This window comes from Morone saxatilis, unplaced genomic scaffold (assembly GCF_004916995.1).
Source record: "Morone saxatilis isolate NCDOM2014 unplaced genomic scaffold, NCSU_SB_2.0 Contig8, whole genome shotgun sequence".
NCBI lineage: Eukaryota > Metazoa > Chordata > Actinopteri > Moronidae > Morone > Morone saxatilis.
This window is the reverse complement of record NW_023340257.1, coordinates 11,124,465-11,148,074: the sequence shown is the minus strand read 5'-3', so window position 1 is coordinate 11,148,074 and position 23,610 is coordinate 11,124,465. Positions and strand designations below refer to the sequence as shown.

Here is a 23,610-nt window from a genome sequence, read left to right as displayed (position 1 = left end):
ACTCTGCTCATAAAGCAGGGATGCAGTGAGGGAACATTTTTCCTGGGACTTACATATCTGGATGCAAACACACAAGCTCAAAAGAGCTGTGAACTTTCCACAGTTGTACATATTTCACTTGATTAGTACAGTTAATTGTGTACCAGTGTCAATTTTCATGTTTTTTCTGAATGTATTGACTTCTTTCTGTCTTTTGTGGCTCTTCTTTATATAATCAGATCACAACGCAGGGCTCAAACCTCATGGGAGCACACAGGAGAGAATACTGCGGGGAGAAAATGGCTCTATTGAGGGATGATTTTCAAGTATTATTTTGTCACTATCATGAATTAAATATTTTGTTTTAGCTGGATTGCGGGTGCTCATTACTGCACTGCACATTCGAGATAAAAATTACTGCTGGCTATATGAAAGTTTAATTTGGTTCATCTAGCTAATTGCTGTGTGATTGATTATATAATTACACAGTATTTGTTCCCTGGCTGTTATAGTCACATAGTTCTGGCTGTAATTCCCTACCCACCGTGGTGGTGCAGTGCGTTTCACAGCTGTCGATCTGTGGAGAACAATGTAGTTATAGCTGTGTGTGTTGTAAGGTATATGGCCTGTGCATGTTGAAGGATTGCACTTTCTCTCCCGCCTTACATTTCCTGATGTTTGTTCTGCATCTCTGAGATAACGCAATGCAGAGATGCTCCAGTTTCTCTCTGTAGCCTTGAATTCAGCGAACAGCGAATGCTTGACAGTACCCGCTCAGTCTTAAAAAGAAGAAGATGGATCTGGATCAGACGCATCAATTTTTAACTACATCTCTCATTAGTAAAACATGAAATATAAGACCCTCGTAGACACATGAAGTTTCTGCTGATAGTCAGACTGCAGTGAGAGCAGCGCATTATCATAAGCTGAAACTCTGCTGCTCAAAAGTTGATTCTCCAGTTTTCTTTGCATGATATATTTTAGTTGATATATCCTATTTTATATGAAACAGCATCCAGAATCATGTACAATAAGTCAACTGAAGTATATATATATCTAGCACAGGCAGTCCAACTTATTAATTCAAAATGGCATCAGGTGAAGTATTCAATATAAGTAGTACTAACAGAAAAAGTGTAACTTGTAAAGTGGCAGCAGACAGTTGTGGCTGAAACACACCACAAACCACAACTCAGCTGCCACTGGATTTTAAAAATAACAACTTAATATGTATGAACAAATACTTCTAAAAAATGCAAAGTTGTTGCTTGAAAGGCGACAAGAGCGGTGGCTAACAAACGTACGCCTCACCTGAAACGATGATCTCCCTCCATTCTCCTCTGTAGTGGAGGTCTTGTTAACTCGGACCACCATGTCACCATCCGAAAGGCTCAGATTGACACCAAGAAGAAATTGTATGAACATGTTATGGGTCAGCTCTCAAACCACAGGCGCAGTGTGGCGTCACCGCGTTGCAGTAAATGCACTCATCCAGATGTTCTAGAGAACCAATCTGTGTCCCCTCATCTCTGGAGGAACTTTTTATGAGACAAATTTATCCTCTCTGAGCTCCTGCAGAGATATGTTTCGCATTTGCTAGCAAGTTGTTTTCATGAGAGAGTGATTAAGCAAACGCTATCTGTATCTATTCTCCCTACACAGCGGGGGGTGCTATCAGTCTGACTGAGGGAGGCAAAATGGTGATAAACAGCCCAGATGAGGAAGTAAGTGGATTATAAGATTGATCGTCTCTCTGCAGCATGATGGGACTCTTTGGGAAAATATTGATACTGTGTATGCAGGGAACAGGTGTGACGGGGGCTTGAAAACACACACACACACACACACTCAGTGTATAGTACTGTGTTCTAATTGGTCTCACGTTACCTAGATACCGTAGCCATGGCAACACATCTCGATCATTATAAAGGAGCTGTAGAACAATTTCAGACAACGAGGGAATGTCCATATCAGCATCTCTTTTCCGGTGATCGTGTGTGTGTGTGTGTGTTGGGAATGCTCGTCTTCCTCTGTCATGATACTTTATGTACAGTACATTCAACATACTGAACAGCCTACTTTTAAATGAGCAATTCATGTTTGATGCTTTAACAGAAAACAAAATTATAAGGGCGAGTAGGGGGGTCAGAAAAGAGGGGGGGTTATTGATTTTTGACCTCTTTACACACAATTAGTGTGTATCCAAAAAAGTATTGATAAAGCTTTGGAAGGTTTTCTTTCTTTCATAAAATAAGAGTCAGCCGCTCCTAATTTCCGTACAGTCCATGAGTGTGAAGCTCTTCTTCCATGTGTATGTTTCAGTTGTATTTTCATGCGGAGTGTGTCATCACTGCCCTTCAAACTAATTTTGAGTGTGTGATTAGCTGAACAATCTGGCCATTAAAGTGAACCCCTGCAGTATTATGACCTACCGCTCAAATGAAGCTCCCATAAACAGTAAGTGGCTGATAACCTGGGGAAATGGAGCGATCAGTTAACTGCTGTTATGAAACTGCAGATGACTCAAACTCCGTCAGGATTGTAGGTTCACCGGAGCTTGTTGGACTTATCTGCTGATAGGCCTGGCCAGAGCAAACCCAAAAAAATAAATATCTTAAACATGAAGTCCTTAAAATGATTTGTAATTGTTAAGATATCTAAAATATCATTGCATGCTATAGCATCAAGATTAACATCAAGCATAAAACACTGAATGATGAAAACTTTTTCACAAGCAAAGCATTTCAGCTTTTAACTGGCCTGATTCAGGTAATAAACACTGGAGAAACCCCTTATCTTTTTTGGTTTACTTGAAAAATTACATTCTGCCTAGTTATAGTCGAGTTCTTCAAATCCAGCAACAACAGTTTGTAGAATCACTATTCAGTGGTAGTAGAAAAATCATTATACTGCTGCTTTGTTTTTCCTCACTGCAATCACCTTTTCTAATAATGCCCTCTGCTTATCACCACCCACTTACTTTGTAATATCAGTTTACCACATACACCTTCTGCAGGCTGCAACATAACTCAACTCATCCCCCAAGATAAAGTGATATAACGAAGCTAGCAGGCAGTTTTGTTTATTAATCTGTGTGGAGAAATTCTCTTTTCACTCTCTTAGAGGTCAGAGGGCAGCTTCAGATCTGCTGAGCTGGATTTAGCTGTAATGACTTGCTCAAGGGCACTTCTGCCAATCTTCCTATCTGATCTTCTTATTAAAGGTTTGTCTCATTAATCACCAACTCTGTAGCCCAGCTGACTGCTCTTTAATGCCTCAAACACTTTAGTACACAGTGGGCATCATGTAGCATATAAAAAGGTTGGTATAGGTTTGTCTTATGGGTCCATGATTTCATAATAATGTAATATAAGAATATTTATATAAAGAAACAGGTAATGGACATTTATTAGAAAGAAAACTTCAGTTTAAAACATGCAAGGAACTATTCATTTGTTATTAATCTAATCTCTTTTATCTAATACTTTTGTATCCATATATGTTAATTGATATGATGCATATTTATTTAAAATGTTTTCATGTTCAACTAAACATGCATTGCACTAATAGACTCTAAAATATAGGAATTAATTAAATGGAATTGTATCAATTGAACACTTTCTCCATTTGCCCTAATAATTACACTTTTCTCCCAGAAAACCTCAGAGGAAATCACAGACAAAGTAAAGTATTACCAAAATTTTAATTCTTGAGAATGATTTATAAGGCATGTGAAGGCATTATGGAACACAATTTCAGATAAGCTTTTGAGTTGAACTGTTGAACTTTTCCAGCACTCATGGATGTCTCAGCCTACTTCTGTGCTTAAACAAAGTCTAACAACATGATTGTAGGCATTTTCTTTAACAACTCAGAGACACCATATATCAAATCCATTGGAGGCATCATCAGACTTTTCCTGTCAAGATGTCAGTAAAATCCCAAATAAAAACGTGACACCACATCATAACATATTTGTTAAATGTGAGAGGATGACAGGTTGTCGAGTGTGCTGATCTTCTTGTGCTCTTGAAAAAGCATTGTTCAGTGTGTTTGCTTGAACTTGCACACTCAGTGTTTTAAGTGCAGCTGAACTCAACAAAAGACTTTCAGCTGCAGTTATGAAGGGCCATTTCACACTCTGTACACTGTATGTAGGTACGTTCTCACCAGGCTTGGTCGGCCATTTGCGTGTCTCTAACTTCTTTCACTTACATTATTAATGTGTTACCAGGGTGGAGACTGAGGTGTAATAAGGTGGTCACGTGTTTAGTTTATTCTGCTAAATTAAATTATCCGTGTGCTTCTGTGAGTTTCATGTTTAAGTTATGATGTTCCAAATGGATAAACCTACAGTTGAGAGTCTTTCCACTCTCTGGTTTTCTTTTTGTGATTTTATGCTTTTAATCCTTAAATCCAGTCCAATTAAAACACAATGTGCAGGAATGAATGCGTTCGCGTGCATAAATGTGTCTCCCTACCACTCTTTGAAGAACCTATCTGTGTGTGTGTGTGTGTATCATGTCTACAGGAACAGATTCATCCAACCACTCCACCAGGTTAAACTGATGATGCCAATAGCTTAAGTAGCGTTGCTGTTTCTTCCCGTCCGGCTGTATTGATCCTCCCTCCTCAGGGTGGCCATCCCAAATTAGCAAATGGATAACAGCACCTTGTGAAGCAATTAATTTGGCCTCAGAGGATGTCTTCGTTCTGTTTGTTGGTCCATGTGGGAATATAGATAAAGGGACTAATGTGGGTTATTATCAGCTGCTTAGGAGAAATTGATTCACATGGTTTGCCACAGCCCAGGGCATATGAGCTGTTTGATGCCGGAGAATAACAAGAAACATCTTGCAGGAAGGTAGGCCTTAATAGATGAATACTAATGGCACCAAGCACCATAGATAATGCCATATACACTGAATGGTAATGCCACCAAGTTATAGGTTAGGGTTGGATGATAAAACACAGTTTTAAAGGCTCTGCACATGCATGCAGGTGTTTTCAGTTAACCTGTTCGACCTCTGTAGGGTAAAGCTCAGCTGGGAACGATGTAAAAGACCTGTGTGGGTTAGATCATGACACCTATGCTAAGGCCTTTAAAATCAGCAACACCATGAACCTCTTACTGACCTTTTTAATAGATAAATCATCTAAATATGATATGAATGAATGAGAGAGAAACATGAGGGGGGAAGAATATTAAAAACTAATTTTAACATAATGCAGTCCAGTATGACGTCACCTCTCACTGTGTCCTCAGTTAGGAGAATAAAGTTTTCCTTCTTTGAAACAAAAACTGACCATTATAAACTTAGTAAGAGTAGAATATGTGGCAGAGCTATTGTTTAGTTTTCAATAAGGGGCCAGAGTGACAGTTTTTACAGATTTTATATCACATTGTTCCATCTTAAGTCCTGTTGTGTTTTTTCTTTGTGCTTTGCTAGAGCACACTCTGTGCAGCCTGAATGGACACTGTTAGAAATGGAAGAGCAACATGGAGTGACAGATGAAAAAGGTCATGAGCTGGACTAATGCTTCCTCTAACCCAGACAAGCCAACGTTGCTGTTCTCTAAAGGTTGATAAACTCAATCCCTGGTGCCGTTTGAGTGGAGATAAGAGCAGCAGACTGCGTACGGTGGCCTGCTGGGACTGTTGGGACTGCTGTGCTCCAGAGCGGAGAGAAAGTTTGATAGAGGCATCGCGAATAAAAACCTGAGAGAGATTAGCACTAATGAGCTGCGACTCAGCCGTGGAGAGAGCGGACTGTTAATGACGCGCTGTTGTTCTGCCTCTCACTGCTTCTCTCTCCCTCTCAGACACACATATGTACATTCACATGCACATCTATATGCACCAGGGGATTTGGTATGAGCATCATTACCATCCTTCCTGCAGCCTTTCTCCTGCCTGGGTTTTTGTTTCTCACTGGGTTTTTATTAAAACTGTTATCTGAACACATTTAAATCGGACAGCTGGAGCTGCAGATACCTGAGGTTGTTTCAGGGAATTTTGCCAAAAACAAGAGGCTGCGGGATTAAAGACGTTCTTAAGCCTAAGAAGGCTCTAAAAGCCAAGCATAAGGCAACATGATGTCAGGCAGTAAGCTTAGTAAGCTAGGCTTTGTCCTCTTTCACCTTCAGCATCTGTCCTGGCATGTTTTCTTCCAAATATGATCAATTATTGATGGGGAAATCAGCATGAAGGAGGCTGTCAGGGTGCATTTCTTCAGTGATGCATGACGAGGGAAACCTTGTTTGGGGACCAATTGTAAGTGTGTGTGCGCAGGTGTGTGCAGGTGTGCATACATTCATACTGTAATCTATATGTGTGTGTGTGTGTGTGTGTGTGTGAAACAGTAGGAAAATGGAGCAAGAGAAGGAGAAATGCAGTCCTGCAACAATTTATTAGAACTCAGAATGTAATATAATAAAAGAACAGAGCAGAGGGTCTAAAAAATAAGGAAGCTGAGTCAGAGAGCCATAAAAGAAGTAGCTGAGTAGCACAAGAGAGGAAAATGACCGTGAGAGTTTGGACTGCTTATACACTTTCTTATTCTCCACTGTGTTTTAAGAACCCTCTCCTTGAATCCATTTACAATGAAGATGAATCCCAGGTTGATATTTTGGGTTCTCATTGTAGAAACACAGTGTAGAGGACAGTAGTGCAGGTGGTGGAAAAACACAGATGCATTTTGTTTTGTTCTGTTTGTCTCTCTGACTCTTTCCTGTTTTTATTTATTTTCTCTGTTATTTCAGTTTTTCACAGACCCGTGTGCCAGCAGCCCCTGTCTCCATGGAAACTGCAGCCGGAGCGATGGTGGGGAGGAAGGGGAGCCGGCCTACACCTGTGAGTGCACTGAAGGCTACGAGGGGGAGAGGTGTGATCAGATCCTATTGGACCTGCCGGCTGCCGACTGGGACCCCGCCACCCCCTCCGCTCCTGAGCTGGCTACCCCCGTCGCCTCCACCACCACGGCTGCCACTCAGCCGCCACAGCCAACCACCATCCCCTCCACCACAACACCAGCCTCTCCCACCCTGCAGCCATGGCAACCCAAACCTGGGCAGAGGCTGTTGGTGGTGCCGTGGGAGGCAGACAGGGTGAGATAACTTACGGCCTAAATTTAAGATCCTGTGATTTTATCTTTAAAATGTATAAAGAACTAACACATGTTGTGTGTGTGTGGGTGTGTGTGTGTGTGTGTGTGTGTCAGGTGACGGAGGGTCTGCACTGTGTGAGTCCTGAGCTGTGTGAGTTGACATCAGGAACTCTGACTCTATCTCTGGAGGTGCCTGAAGAGACGGCTGTAAAGTAAGAGTAACATTAAGTACCTTTTTATGACTGACCACTATTCCCTCAAAGCAGGGCTGGATTAACAAGATAGGGGGCAGAAATTTGCTGTGGGGCCCCCATTTATGCACAGTTTTTCTCACTCTCTTTGCTTTGTATCTACCCTGTCACCTTTATCAGTTGCAGTTTGCACAGCAGACTGTAGATGACAGCTTATATTTGGGCCATGGACCCAGAAACCAAATAAGGCTACTATTGTTGAGTACTGTCCTGCTATAGGTTTGCTTTGTAATTTGATTAAATTCACATTGTAATAAATGTAAGCATGTTATCAACTAAAATAATACAGGTATTAAAACTAGACATTCACTTTTATATTGTTTTTTAGTGGTACATGATCCCTAGCAAACTAATTGCTATGCAGTGAAGATGAGGGCCTACTTTCCCTCCCACGTTGCCTCCGTGCCTTCAAAAAATGTGCACCAAAAAGCTATTTATGGCTTACCACATACTTGCCTCTAAGACTGTAGCTTACTCCTTTGAATTAATAGCAGTGGTGGAGAGTAACTTAGTTCTTAAAGATCCAATGTGCAACATTTAGAAGAATCTATTGGCAGGAATGTAATATAATGGTCATAACCATGTTTTAATTAGTGTTAGTCCTTACCTTAGAATGACACGTTTTCATCTACAGAGGAAGCAGGTTCTCTTTAAGTCTGCCATGTTTCTACAGTAACCCAAAATGGACAAACCAAACACTGACATAAAACCTTAAACCAGATCGATCAGTGACACAGTGGTTTCAGCTTATTGTTAAGTAAGGACACAAACATGCAGAATCCAACCTAAAACTGCCTTAATGAATAAAATTCAGCCTGCTTTTTGGATCCCTATTAACAAGAATAACAACAAAGCAGGCTGTACAGTATATTGTCTGCATAATCACCACAAAGAAAACAAAACTTTCCATGCAGCAACTTTTGTTAGCAACATAACACAGCTTGTAGCTTTTGTAACTAATAACCTTCCATTTGAATCCCCTCGTGACCTGAGACACTGTATTACCTGTATTACACAGGTGTATTCCATCTTCTCAGAGCATGTTTGCTCATAAACAGTATTACAAAGGCTCAGTAAATAAGGGTCAATGAATAATGCAAAAGAAATGGTCAAGGCGAACGTTGGATGTCCTTGATGTTGCCCCTCATTATAGATGGTAGGCACGACTCTGGGGCCTGATCATGATCGCAGACTGGGAGCTGTGAGTTAATCGACTGCTGCTGCTGATGTTTTTTTTTTTATACTGTATAATTACACACGACACCTGAACGCACACCGAGACGCAGGCAGTGAAGGACACTTATATTACAAACACACATGCACCACTTGCAGATGAAGCAGTGATCAAAAAGTGACATCGTTTTAGAGAGGCTGATAATAATGTAATAAAGCTCTTGTGTCCCAAAGGGGGCTGGAGAGAGAGGGAGAGGTTGTCATACCACTGCAGATACTCTCTGTGTGCCAACAATTACAGATACAAGCATTTTACGTAATAATATCACTGATGTTGAGTATTACTCAATATTAACTCTTTTGAATAATAGTCTAATTAATGTAATGGCTTCGAAACAATAATGAATTAAGTTTAAAATAGCTGACTGGCCACTCAATTAGAATAAATATGACAAATGAGATGAAAAAAACAACATTAAATGAAGCCTTCCTACTATGTCTAACACAAAATATAGACCATCATATTAAATAGCTATCCCTGACCAAATGGCTCATTTCAGCTTGAAGTAGCAGTAGTTCCTGCAGATATCTGAGCTCTTCGTGTTGTCCCTCGGGCTGAGCCCAGACACCCTGCAAAGGAAAACTAATTTCGGCTGCTAGTCGCCTGTCCACCATCTTATTATTTCGGTCACCGCTCATAGCTTCACCTTCAGGCTCAGCTCCCTCTTCGCCTCTACAATTTGGGACAGCCATTGTGCCGATCCACCTGTGACGCCCCCTCGACCTAAAATATATCTTTTTACGTCCTGAGCTGTGCTCGGCAGACCTTCTCTGAAGGTCTGGAGTTGGCTCGTGTAAAGAGCAATGTCAAGTTTTCTCTTTCATCTAAATAGTCACTTTTAGAAAACATCTTAAAAATTGGGTTTTGGTTAAGATTCATGGATTATAATTTTCTCTGTTTTATCCAGATGTGTGGGGCAAGTTTGGTATTTAATTTTCCAATATCAAATCAAACAGCTTGTGGCTAACACTATGAAAAGTACTGTATAGGTAATGACAGTAATTGTTGTTGTTTTTTAGTTATGCAAGCAGTCATTAAAACAGATGCACAAAAGCGAGGGCTGAGAGGATAATCAACAATTTGTTATTTGTTTTTGTTAATATGAGAATGATTATTTCAGGTGTGGGAGTGAGGTTAGAGGAGTGCTTAAAAGCATTTAAATGGTCACTGCAACTGTTTAGCTGTCTCTCTCTTTCATGAGGACTTCTTTCAGTGTGGTAACTCCGCTCAGCTCTGGTGTTTGCCGTCTCCTGTGCAGGTTTGCAGCTGCTGTAGCTCAGTGTCTTTATCAGGTAACATGGCCTGCATTGTTCTTTGCACTGACCGCTGCTCAGATGTTTACAGCCTCTTCAAAATCATCCTTAAACCTCCTCAGTTTATCCAGTATTAGCCATATTAGTATAAAGTATTATATCAAAATATTTACCAAAGTAAATCCATTTAACCATTCCTTTAGCACTAGAAGAAAACTAATGTAGTGCCCAGAACAGAAAGGGTCAGTAATTTTAATGGCTATCTGCCCATTTAATTTTGATATGTATGGTCGCTCCTTCATGGCAGTGTATGGATGAGAGACCAGGATGTTCATTAGCACAAAGTTAAGGGCATTATCTTGCAACAGCATTAAAAATGGATGACTGTTTTGTAATAGGAACAGCGTCTGAGCATTAGGTGCCCATCCACACTTGTTTTGCTCTCATATTTTTCTCTCTCAATGTTGAACCTGCATCTTTCTCAGTGTCTCTGTTGTTTCGTCTTGGTTTTCACTATTTTGTACCAATTTGTCTGAGGTCCTAATGAAAGATAGCCCCAAACACACTGGCTGTGTTACACAACTCTGGTCAGTATCACCCCCACTGAGTCAGACCTCTGACAGCCATTACTCACCAGCCCTGCCCATGATGCCAGGTTGGAGTATCAAACAGGAAGACTGTCCTTTAATAATCAGTTCTGGGTTCAAACACAAGACAATGTGTCCATCAGTAAGAGACAGACTGTCAGCGGCTGACCAGAAGGAGAATGGAGGGTGATATATTAATAAGCTTCTTATTTTGACTAAAATGAGGATTAGAATAAATAGAGACTATATAGAGGATTAGTTTATCTTATCTTTCATGCTAATTTTGTTGACATTTTAATACTGTTTAAGATGTCTGGCAAGATGTTGGAAGTATTCACTGGATATACAAAATAATGAGGGTGCAGGATGTGGATTGTGTTTCTAATATTTTGTGCATTAAATATATTTCTTCTGGTACTATCCATTATTTAAACTGTAAATGCTGCAAAACCCAGTAGTACAAAAGCTGAGAAAGCAGCTGAGAATTGTCACCAATTAAAAAGGGATCATGGCAATCGGTATAGGCTTGTGGTTTGGGAAACAAAGCCTAAAATAGCCTGATTCTCTTTTTGATTCTCCTTCCCCCTTTATCTCCTCACCCTGCATCCTTCCCTCCCCTACTTTGTCTCTCCAACTAGGGTGGTGGTAAATGCCAGTGGAGCTCCAGTGCTGTGGCGTGTGAACGAAGAGGGTTTCCTGCGTTCATCCATTTTGAATGGGACTACGATGTGGTTCCTGCAGGCCCATGATGGACTGGTGGTGCCAGACCACTCACTGCCCCTGGGACAGAACTACTTCCTCAGTAAGATGCCTCCAGTCTCCTAATGAATAGAAACAAATGAAAGAGTTTTAAACAACTATATTCATCCGGGGTATATTTTATTGTAAACAAATGAGTGAGAGGTTAAAGGATTTTACCGAGGTTCATTAGCTGAACTGCAATTCAGAATCTAGACCTGTTACAATGTCACAACAGTCTTTCTGCAAAGAAAAATATATTAGTGAAACGGCATGTTGGTGAATCACATACTGTGTAAGGGCAGTTAAATGACTAAAACTGAGTTGACTGAGGTTTACCTGTTTGGATAAATGTACTTCAGTTATTTTAGTTTTGAAGACAAAATTATTTGGTGAGAAAAATCTTGATAAATCATTCAAGTCCTCGCCAATGACCCAGTATAATGGTAAACCATAGTTAACCAAAATGCTCTAAGTCTCTTCGAAATTTGGGTTTTTAAAATAATTATTTGGCAGTGACATGTAGCAGTTGGAACTAAATGACCAAACAACAACCGAGCGCACCAAAAACATTAGATGGATGGTGAAAAATGTGTTAGTTGAAACTATGGTGGACCACTACAACTGACATATTGACCAGTGTGCAGATAGTGTTAAATACCCACACAAGTCCAAACGAATGCTGAATTGTGAAAAGATGTGTTAATCCAATCCAGCCTGTTTTTCTCGAGCCATTTGTGTCTCTATCAGAACAAGATCAAGTGAAAAAATGTAGCATTTTCAATTATAATCTATCTCTATATCTTATTATTATATCTATTAACATGGTTTAACAACCATAGTGAAGCTAAATAGAAAACATTTTGAAAAAGCTCCAAAAAGCTCATTTACAACAGAGCTAAAAACATCTGAGGATTAATGAATTTAAATAAATTGTATTTACAGCTTTTATTCCTGACATTGTCATTGAGGAAAATCGCATAATATTTGCATATATGAGTCACAATGTTGTATTTACATACTGAAAAAAAAAGATATTCATGCTGATACTCTCTACTATCTGTATTTTAATACTGAGTATCACACACACACACACACACACACACACACATTTTGTGAAAGAGTACACAACTGTGCCAAAACGTAGTGTAAGCTGCAGTGGTTGCTGGAGGGGGGTAATTGGAGTCTTCTTTGACTGAAGGGCTGGTTGACCTCTGTGTGTGCTCAACATACCTGATGCTGTTTCACTACACTGCTTGTCTCTTGACCTTGATATGTCTCCTAACTCTGTGGCAACACAGCCTCTGCCTCGCCTAAGAGAGAGAGAGAGAGAAGGGCAGATGACATTGGGGAGTTAAATCAGAGGGGAGGAAGGATAATGGAGGGTGGGAGAGAGTCAGATAAGGAGGGAGAAAGACGGGAAAGAAGAGATGGCAAGACAGGAAAGGATTAGACAAACGGACAGAGGATGCAGAAGGAGGGAAGAGTGAAGGTCAAAATGCAAGAGGAAGATGAAGATGCATGCAAAGCATCAGTAAGGAGGGAGGAGCAGTGACATTGCATTTCCCTCTTCACACGTCACTGTGTCTGAATGTTGCCAATGTGCTTTCACAATTTGAAGGCGCTGTGACTCTGCAGGTCCAACATTCGATGTCATTGGGCTGACGATCGTTTGTTCAGGGGTGGCAGAGAAGCACGAGTTGTTTTATCGGCCCTCTGATTGGCCGAGGAGCTTGCATCATTGATGTCTCGTCATTAGTGGACTCGCAGCTCATTGGCTCAGATCAGGCTCTAAAAAATGGCAGTTAACATTCACTATGAGGCTATTTTTATCTGAGTGCCCATGTAGCTGTCAGCTTTGATTGAAGATATAATAGCAGATGTTCTGAACTTATAGACCCACAGAGACAGGACGGAGAGGCACAAACTCTATTTTGGTCACAATGAAAATCTGCCTCCATCAGTTCCTTTCTGAATACTTTTAGCCACATGGGAGTGTATGGGATTTTTTGGCAGCGAGGTGTACTTTACAGGCAAGGAACCAATTAAAATATGTTCCAAAACATTTGTTAACAAGACAAGAGTCTACAGCATGCCTAGCAAGCCGTGAGCTGTACTTAGGCTGACACTTTTTCTTTCAGTAGCTTTCAAGACATCTCTCTCAAAACCACGAATGTCAACCTCGTGGTAGTAGCAGTAGAATGCATCCTCTGGTGACCATGGATACCTCCAATGCCAGTCTTCTCTTCAAAGACATGAGGGTCACATATTAAATACTATCTGGTACATATTATTGGAATGTAATGAATAAATGAATAAAAAGGCTATATGAAATGTTTATTCGGCCCTCAACTCCTCTGTGGCAGGTGTGTTGCGTGTGGGCGCCCCCACAGCCCCGGAGGTCACCCTGCGTCTCAACCTGACGGTGAAGGCCAGCAGCTGTGTGGAGCCTGGCAGCAGCTTCAGTGACCCTCAGTGTTCAGGGAAGGGCAAATGTATCACACAGCCCTCTGAGGTGAGTAATACCAGAAATAAAATCATCAAAGCACAGGATTTCTTCTTAACAAAACAACATTTAAGATTTAGTGCGAATGAAGCTGAAAGGAGGAAAAACCTGTAGTAATATTTTATAGTTGAATAGGAAATTCTATAGAGACCAAGAGTCCTGAAGTAGGCAAGTTTCTTTTTGCTGTTTGTATTGGTTGCTTTTCATGCTTTCAACAATCACTCACTTCACACCTTAATGATACAACAATAGTCCAACTGCAAAATATGCAAAAGCAAAGTTTCCATATTGTTATATCTCAACATTATCACTGCAGCTGCATCATTGCATCCAGTGATACAAGCACCTTTTGATCATTATTCACAAAAGTATAGCAGAAAAACCCTTGGTTTCACTTCGCAGAGAACAGTGCAGAGCACAACAGAAAACAAAAGAACAAAAGCCTGAACAGTACAGAACCACACAACGCAACGCCACAAACTACAGCAGTGCAACATGAGCAAAAGTTATTCAATTTACAGTTTTGTTCATTATCTGTTGTTGGTATAGCAGCATCTGGACAACAGAGAAATGATTTGTTGGACCCCTTTTATATCCATATGTGGCACTAAAAGAGATGTAGCAGCAGCGACTCACACACTGTGTTTAAAGTTGGAGGTGTCGCAGAGCTCACCTTCCTGTTGTCGTTCCTGCTCACGGTTTCAGAAAATCAAACACAATTCCTTCTTATGTCACTGAATTCTTTTTCTAATTCATCATATTTCACAAGTTTCTCTTCTTTTGATCCCACATTGTCTCCCATTGTTTCACCTTTAAGACTTATTGATTTGATGTGTGAAATGTGTGTATTTGTGTTTTCTACAGAGCACTTTCTTTTGCGAGTGTGAGGATGGGTACACTGGTATCTTCTGTGAGGAATTCGATGCCTGCCACCACAGACCTTGTCGCAACAATGGCACCTGCACTGACGTTAGACAGGGGGGTGAAGGACGCAATTTCACATGCACCTGCCCTCCAGGTGTGTATGTGCAAGCCTTTCTACGTGGTCCTAATTTCAGGACTGTTGGTGATATACTGTTTCTCACGTGTTTCTCTGCCTGACTGTGTGGTCTTGGTTGGTTTTGTAAGAGTTGTGCAGATGTAAAAAACTGAAAACCTCTCTCTTTGTTCAAGAAAATCTCTGAATAAGTACACAGCAACAGAGAGTTTACTGAACCTTTGATCTTGTCAGATGTATTTTAGGACAAGGATTTGAAGCCAGGGCCTCTGGTAGGAAGGTAAATGTCAGAGGTGACCACTGATTGCCTGTCACTTCCCATTAGGGAATTGTGCTAACAAGCCCTAGTGTGTGCAGGTAATGAGAAGCAGCATTGTCAAATTTAGTTTAACTGGGTGGCTCCAATCAGTGCATTTTGTAGACACTGATGACTTATTTAAATTTAATTTCTGTATTTCTTTATTAGGATCCCAATTAGCTACTACCATGATTGCTGCTACCCTTCCTAGGGTTCACAACATGTCTATATTATAGACAGCAGGCAAACATTCACATGCAAGTAATAAAACACAATGTTTCATAACTAGAAATTACAATCAACTTGTGTGTATATCGTAAATAACGTAAAATCAAGTAGAAAACAACTAAAACTAAACAAAATTCCAACTTTACTGTAATGGTAGCTGGCTTTGTTTTGCATTATTCATAGTTTAAACAGATTGCTTTTAGTTGCATTTAAATGTAATAAAATAAATCAAGTAGTCTGACTATAAACTGCGTGTTTCTCAGGTTATGAAGGGGAGCGCTGCCAGTTGCTGGTTGACCACTGCGGATCTCAGCCCTGCAAGAATGGAGCCACGTGTTTCAGCAGCCTGGCCGGGCCCAGGTGCTACTGTCCCGAAGGTAGGAAACCCATCACTGCATGCTGGAATAAATCTGTGTTTGTATGTGTGGTTTGTGTGCCTATTATAGAAGTGACTGCACTTTAATGTAATATCAGTTATATATCTGTATTAAAACATAAAATCAATTCTAATTCTGACACAAGGATATAAATAAAAACAGATATACACAGTCCATCTGGGTTGCACAAGCATCTCTGCCAAGAAACCCAAACAGCTGGTGATGTTTGTGTATCTTTGTGAAAAAGAAAGAAAGAAAGAAAGAGGAACATATAGACTGAAATAAGTGTGTACATCCTGCAATAATGTTTTTCAGCTGTCTAATTCTAGTTATTACACTCTGTGTGTCTGCTGCGTGTTTAACTGTATCTGTGCCACTGAGATGCTTAATTTAAACCTTCCTCCTCTACTCTAATTAGTCTTCATAGCCTCAGCGACCTGCATCCGCCTCTCTGGGGAAATCTGTGACCGCAAAACTTCTGCCAAAACAGCATTTCTCAACAAGAAGCCACTAGTTTGCGATTAACGTACACCATATACCGACAACAGTGTAGATAGAGTGTGTATGCACACACACACATGCAAAAAACATGAGGTAACAATGGATCCTATCACATAAACAAAGAAACAGCAGATGGGTGTAAAACCTGGGCGAAGGCTGTTTTATAGTTCCCGGTACAGCTCCCAGCAGTCAGTTCATTCTGGATTTCATTCTGGAGTCATCACTCACGTTGCACCTGACCAAATTGTTAATCTGCAGCTGCCAAAAAAACAAGGTCTCCAATGTGGAAAGGAATTCATAATCCACCACTTGTGTATTTATTTTCATAAAAATGAGAGAAACGGTGGTGAGAGCGGCGGTGAAAACCTCGCCAGCACCTCTTAATTAGTGCAAGGAGATTGTGAAGAGAGAGGGCTTTTAGAAATTACATGGGTTTATTGGATAATTCTGTGGCGGAAGGAACTTTGACGTTTTGGACGAATTACTCCTCTATGTGTGGATATTTACAGGGGGGCAGCAGGGTAATACAATCAGTAACACTGCAATGGATTAATTTTTCTGTTTAATTGTTGGTTAGCTTATTTAAAAAAAAAAAGTGGCCAGTAGAGCATTTTAGAAAGCATGTCTGGTTCACTGCCAGTGGGAACGGAGCCATTGTTCTGTTACCCAGAGCTATTAGAGACGCACGCCTGTGACAAGTCAAAATATCTGCTGTGAATTAATTCAACATAATAAAACATCCAGATTTGTTCTCATAAATACGTAAATGTTAAAAAGAGTCAATATAGTAAGTGCTGAGAAAGTGATGCGCAGAGACAGTATCTGCACTGACTGACCAAGAAAAAAAAGAGCTCCACCCACAAACTCAAAATGGGAAATCCATAGAAAAAGATGTCTGAGTATCGGACTCGCTGTTTATTAAGCGATAAATCAATTATTGAATCATTATATATACTGTCAATGATCAGAATGCCCGTAATTATGCAGAGCTTTAAGCCTTAAAATAATTTAAATGACAGGTCAGGGTTAATGGGATGCAAAATTATTACGGAAAATGTGAGTGAGCTCCTGTACAGTAATGTAAAGTTTCCAAGTATAAAAGAGCATTTCATCTTGTATCTAAAAATGATTTCATTAACATTACAAGTCCAAGAATGCTTTACATATCCTTTGTGTAAAACCTTTCAGTATGTAGAACAGGGGACAAGAAGAGAGACAAGAGAAAGGACAAAAGTTATGTTGTTCTTTTTTCATTCATCTCCCTCAGTAAGTCTTTATCTCTTTGTTTGGAGCAGGAGTCACAAGTTCTTTTTGGTCTTTTTGTTCCTGTTTCTCTAGGACAGAAAACAGTAGAAAGCTTTACAGTAAGTAGTCATAATTAGGACTTTATTTGTACAGTAGTGACCTCCAAAGGTAAAAAAATGTAAGCACACTCAAACGACCAAATCAACACGCACAGAGGACAGATTCCCATATTTGCATGCTGTTTAGGCAGAGCAGATTGCCAGGATCTGCCCCCCAACCCCCATAAATCACCTCCATGTTGTCTTGCAACGTTCCTGCACAGACACAAGCAATAAACAAAATGATGGATGGCATGACAACTATAGCAGCTGTCATCAGAGATGTATGAACCCTGTGATCACTGGGCAAACTATGAGAGGAAAAGCTGCATTTTTATTTGCATCATAAGGGAGGCAGAGATATTTAAAATAGATTCACCCTGCAGGGCTAGGAGGTAATATTTTTATCTAATCTAAAAAACCTACAGATTTCCAGAGAGAACTTGAGCCACATAACAATTAAATGGACTTGAGCGGTATCCACATGTCAACCTATAATTATGAACTACGGAAGTTATAACAGTACAGTCATACTTGATTATCATTCATACCATGATGTTGTCAACAATCAGATTTTTTTTTTGCAAATTAAAGCAAGTATTACCACACAAGTCATCGACAAAAGAAAGATTTTATCATTTCCTTATAGCTGCCAGATATCTAGTTTTCCTGAGGACCCATTGTTCCGACGGCCTATTATTCCATACCCCTGTAATCGGGAAAATGTCAGACCGAAAGCCTATTTGGAGTTTTTTTACCCATAATATCTTAGTGTATTTGTCTGTGCAGAAAAGGACAAAGTCAGGTGACCTTTGTCGTCATGGTTATAATAATAAATACGTGGTTAATATTATGAAACATTCACAACCACTTGTTACGGTTTAGCTAAAGATTGAGTCAGTATTATGTACTACTAAGCTGTTCACTTGAAGGCCGTTTCTCTAGGGGATCTTAAACATGTAAATTTAAATGATACAAATGATGTCTCTGGGTTTCTACTCTATGACTGCCTTCCCCCTTTTTACTCTCACACTCTCGGTTCAAGGTAAAGTGATGAAGAAGTCAAATCTGTATGAATACCATTAATAATATGAATTTTATGGATGTGCTCAAATAAATTTTGCACCCCGACTCCTCGGAGACTACCCCACTCCTTTTAACTTTATTTCACTCACACGCATGCACTTTATCTTCTGCTCTCTCACACAGTTGCACACACTGACAGAAGAGAACGTGCGGGTGTGACTGCCTCCAGAATTAGCAGGGCGGGGGAGCTAAATTTAAACTGTTAACTGCTTTTAATGTTGGCAGGTTTGAATGCCAGCCGCAGGAATGAACAGCGCTCTTCTATGTCGGCCATGTCTCACGTCACAGTGTGTGTGTTTGTGTGCGTCTTTAGATAGATGTATAGACAAATAAGACGTGGAGCCTCTTCAACAGATTGTGTACGGAGCAAAGAAGCTAAACACAGAGGAAAGCAATGAATTAAACCATGACAGAACAAATACAAATCATGACATTAAATATATGCAAGAGCTTGTGAAAGTGTGTGCACGGGCCTAGCATCTCTCTGTGTGCAAGCATATAAAATAGAAAGGGAGAAGAGATAAGGGAGTTTGGAAGAAGGCAATGGAGCGAAAAAGGAAAGGATGAAGCACATCAAGGTAGTGGACAAAGAGAGAAGGAGAGAGCTTGGGTGAGATTTTCCCCTGACTACAGCAGATTACTCCAGTCTCTCTGCTGCTGAATGATAAATGTCCTCCTCAGTTGGTGAAATAAAGACTTGCAGATCAATGGATGCTTGAGAGAGATCTCTTCATTAGCTCAATGGAGTGTGCACTCTGGTGCAGTCAGCACAGGGATTTACTACGGTGTTACTGTAAATCAGAGGACCCACACACACACACACACACACTATCTCACAGCAAGCTATGTGCGTATACACACACACACACACACACACCAGAGTCTCTGCAGTACAATGGCACTTCTCATGGGAGGTGCTGACAGAGGAGGAGAAGGGGTGGAGGAAAGAGGGAGAAAGTTATTTTTAGATGAGGAGGATAGGTGAAAGTAGCAAAGGCTCACAAGCTAATGAGAGGAGGTGAAGAAGAAACCACTGGCTTCGACATACAACCACTCACCCAAAAAGAGAAATGTGGAGTGCATGGGTCTGCACAAAAGACACTCAACACCCTAATGCAGATGGGCATTGACGCACAGAAAGCATGACAGAAAGACAACCATGCTCCTTCAAAGATACTGGTGTAACACAATAGTTAGACTTTCCTGTCAAAAAACAAGAATGAATTCTCTGTTAAACTGCTTTTGTCTCCAACAGCGAAGAGGAATGGATAAAAAAAAAGAACATTCAAATTGCTCTAGGTTGTGATTTTGGGTGGTAGATAATGACAGAACCGAACCACTTGCTGTCTCTTTCTCAGTATATTACCACCAGGCTTAAAGGAGTAGTTTTACATTTTGCGAAAGACACAAATTCGCTTTTTTCTTAAGAGTTATATGATAAGATTTATACCATTCTCATGCATGCATGAGATATAGCAGGCTGTTAGCTTAGCTTAGCTGACTGTAAGCAGGAAAAACGGCTGGCTTGGCTCTGTTACAGCTCCCCCATGGATTAAAGTGTTTACATTGGTCCATTTGTATATGAATAAAACACATTAGATCCAATATGTTATTTAGTAAACTTAGCTAACTGCTGCCTCCCATTCTGTATGCTAATCTGTGCTAAGCTAAGCGAATTGCCTTCTACATTCATACACTAGAGTGGTATCTATATAACTCAGGATGTGTGTCAGACACAGAACTTTTCAAGCTGTTCATTGCATGAAAAAGATAATTTGGTTTAAAGTCTGAAATATTATTGGACAGTTTTGTGGAAGCTTGCCTAATGTACTTACAATTACTCTGTATATATATATTATTTTGCTTTCCAGGAGAAAATGGGGTTCTTTGCTTCAAGAAAAGCCTCTAATGTAACTCTGTGGTTGATTCCTGCAGTTTAATGACCTGCACTGTACAATTTTGAATCTATGTGGAATTAATTACTGTGCTGGTTGTGTAAGCAGGACATTTTATGTCAGAATGAAAACATATTTGTACTCCCTGGTGTCATGAGTTTTGATTAAGGTACCCACACTGAGTGAAGCACGTGTAAATGTGTAGCAATTTGTAAATGCACAGCATATGACTTAAATTAGAGATTGCAGCTAGAGCAAACAGCTGATTCCTTCTGCCTTTGGATGGTTACACAGATAAATAATCTGAAAGGGAAGGCTCTTAAACGTACTACAAGCAGTTGTGGGTGACATTACTGGTAACAGTCATTTAATACAACACATTAGAGAATTTAAAAATCTTATTATTATATGTATTTAATGCATTGTTTCTCCTAAATGCCTGGAACGGGAGGTTGAGGCGAGGGCACTGCAATCAGCAACTACACCGGCAGATGCCGCTAAACCTTACACACTGGACCTTTAAATCAAAGTAAAAAAAACAAAACTCACAATACATTTACGTCTAGAGGTCTTTGTGTGTGCCTCTGACACCTAAACACACACACAAAGTGCTATGTCAGCTCATTTGCAGTAAAATGTGCTCTTAGTTAACAGAAGAGTAGGTGCAATTTCATGCCAAAATGGATGTCACATCGCACAGCACCTCCTGATTTGCATAAACACAACTCCTGCTATGCCGCTCTGCCACCTTGTTGCAAGTAGGTTTATTTGAAGCCTCAAAATGATCAGACTTGAGACCAAATTGACTTTTTGCCTGGAGAATTTCCAATCCGCCTGCACTTGCACCGCATCGTTCTGCTCTAACTGCTGTTTAATGTTTGTTAGTAGATAATATAGTAGTAAATAATATTTGTATATGTCTGTGTATGATAGTATTTCCATATTTCCAGAGCTTCTGTTTTCTTACAGGCAAATGAGGACTAGTGGTAAAGGAAGTATTTTTGCATTAGTTTTTCATGATTTTCTTTGTCTTTCCTACCATTTCTCCCCCTCGTCTCTGCCTTACCCCTCACGCAGGCTACCAGGGTGCTACGTGTGAGCAGAAGGTGGACCCGTGTGCCTCCAGCCCCTGTCACAATAACGGGACATGCTATGCCCAGGGCCCCGGCCCCCTGGGGTTTGGCTGTAGCTGCACAGCAGGCTTCACCGGGCCTACATGTGCCCAGCTGGTGGACTTCTGTGCCCTAAACCCATGTGCCCACGGGGTCTGCCGCAGTGTGGGCAACAGCTACAGGTGTCTGTGTGTCCCAGGTGAGCTGCAGTGTCAGACATCTCAGTGACTGATGCTTTTAGTAAAGGCTTTGGGTGCTGCTGACCGTTGATGTCAGGGTGTTGTGGGTATCAAGAGCCAAATTCAGCCAAAGTCAGTTGAAGATGGGACAGGTCACCTCGTTTTTAGCCATTTGTTTAACAGTATAATAAAAAGAGCATGTGTTCTGTGGCTTCTTTGTGCCATTTTTCACACATATATTATATCATATATTTGAATATGTCATTGTCACATGCTTTGTGTGCCATGGAACTCGATAGAAAATGAACTTATTTTCAAGATACAGTAAATGTGCTGCATGTGAATCTCACTCACATGAATGGTCTCTATTGGATTATGAGACAAAGGGCACCAGGACCCCACCTACCTACCAGAGCAGTTGCCCCTGCTTCTCTGCATCACTCGCTGTCGTCTTTCTCTGTGGTATTTTGCAGTTTAAATTTGTGCTGTTGGTTGAAAACAGATCCTGAATTTGCTCGAGATTAGAGGCTGTCAAAAACTTTTCCCAAAGCTTCCTGCCACAGCAGATCCATCCTGACACTTCTTTCCAAAACATTATACAAAACTATAGTATACTAAACAAAATATTCTAGAAAGTCGTTGTAAAGGTTATATTTTTCAGGTTAAATGCAATGCTTTTCTGCTCAGTTAATTCATCAGTTTAATTAAATAAACAAATCAAGTATCCAATCAGATTTGTTATTGGAATATACTCCCTTCTTTTGACTCTTGGACTTTCCAACAAGAAATAAAAATATAAGTAACTTCAAACAGAAGCTATTGCTTTAGGTGTGCCGATTTAGAAATTCATCCATGACTATAAGATACCTTCTGAGTCTTATTCCGAATCTTTCAGCACTTTAAATCTGGCTTCAGCACTAAAAGATTAGTGATAAGTAAAAAGACGGTGACTTTTAGCATTGGCTCAGACTCAGAGTAGCAGTAACTATTGTCTGGCTGAATGATGAGTTATTTTTAGATCGCGGCTCAGGCACCGACGCCTCTGTGATGAACTCAATTGAGTGGAATGATGACTTATCATTATCCATTGTCTTGCAATTACTTTGCTGCGATGGTGAGATAGATGACTTTCCCAGTGGCCCATAAACATAATTTGATACTTTGCCCCTTCTGTTCGCTGTTTATACCATCTGTCAGTCGAATGTATAAGCCAGTCACCATCTTGATCTCTTATTGGATGCTCCCATTCATTCTCCCGCATCAGCAACACTGAGTTGCTTCTTTTGCTGTATATCCTTGAAAATATTCAGTTTATATAATTTTTTGTTCCTTATGTTATCGACCTCTCTTGATAGTTTTGTCTCTGCAGGACATGAATGAATACAGCTGTTCTTTCTCTTCCTGATTTGGTTTTGGAATGATGTATTTCTATTAAGCTTTGAAATATTGTAGCTCTTGCAGAGAAAACCATTTCCTACATATTTTAACAGAGTTATTGCTTGCCTTGATAGACCCTCCATAAGTCATGTTCTTCATGTTTATTCAAATGCTTTTACTCTTGCTGTGTCCTTGCTTTCCAATTATTCACATTTCTTACATTTCCTTCCCTACAGCCTCAGTCTTATTTTTTTCTCTTTTGCATTTCTTTCATATTTTTTTCTCCTTCTTGTCCCTTTGTCCTTCCTCCTCTTTATCTTCCAGCCGTTTACCTCACCTCATTTCCCTCTCATCCTCTGTTGTCTGGTTGCCATGGTGAAGCAGTTGTCTTACATTGTGTGTGTGTGTTTATGTGTATGCACCAATCCATTGTCTGTGCCTGTGACTATTGTGGTTGAGCAGATGCTGCCAGCCAATAAAATGTCTCTACTCAGACGGCCCGGTCTAATGGGATTGGTGAAATTGGTGATTTGCAATTAGAATCCCAGACACACACACACACA

The 23,610-nt window shown here is 40.3% G+C and overlaps 1 protein-coding gene across 1 annotated transcript in view; it reads left to right on the top strand.

The window, feature by feature from the left end:
* The window catches only part of dner (delta/notch-like EGF repeat containing), a 50,129-nt gene that overhangs the window by 21,206 nt on the left and 5,313 nt on the right, over positions 1-23,610 (top strand). The window contains exons 2-8 of the mRNA XM_035679521.1: positions 6,742-7,086; positions 7,200-7,297; positions 11,049-11,212; positions 13,515-13,663; positions 14,519-14,672; positions 15,441-15,554; positions 21,457-21,690. Coding sequence (XP_035535414.1) covers positions 6,742-7,086; positions 7,200-7,297; positions 11,049-11,212; positions 13,515-13,663; positions 14,519-14,672; positions 15,441-15,554; positions 21,457-21,690 — 1,258 coding nt within the window. The remainder of the gene's footprint in view (positions 1-6,741; positions 7,087-7,199; positions 7,298-11,048; positions 11,213-13,514; positions 13,664-14,518; positions 14,673-15,440; positions 15,555-21,456; positions 21,691-23,610) is intronic.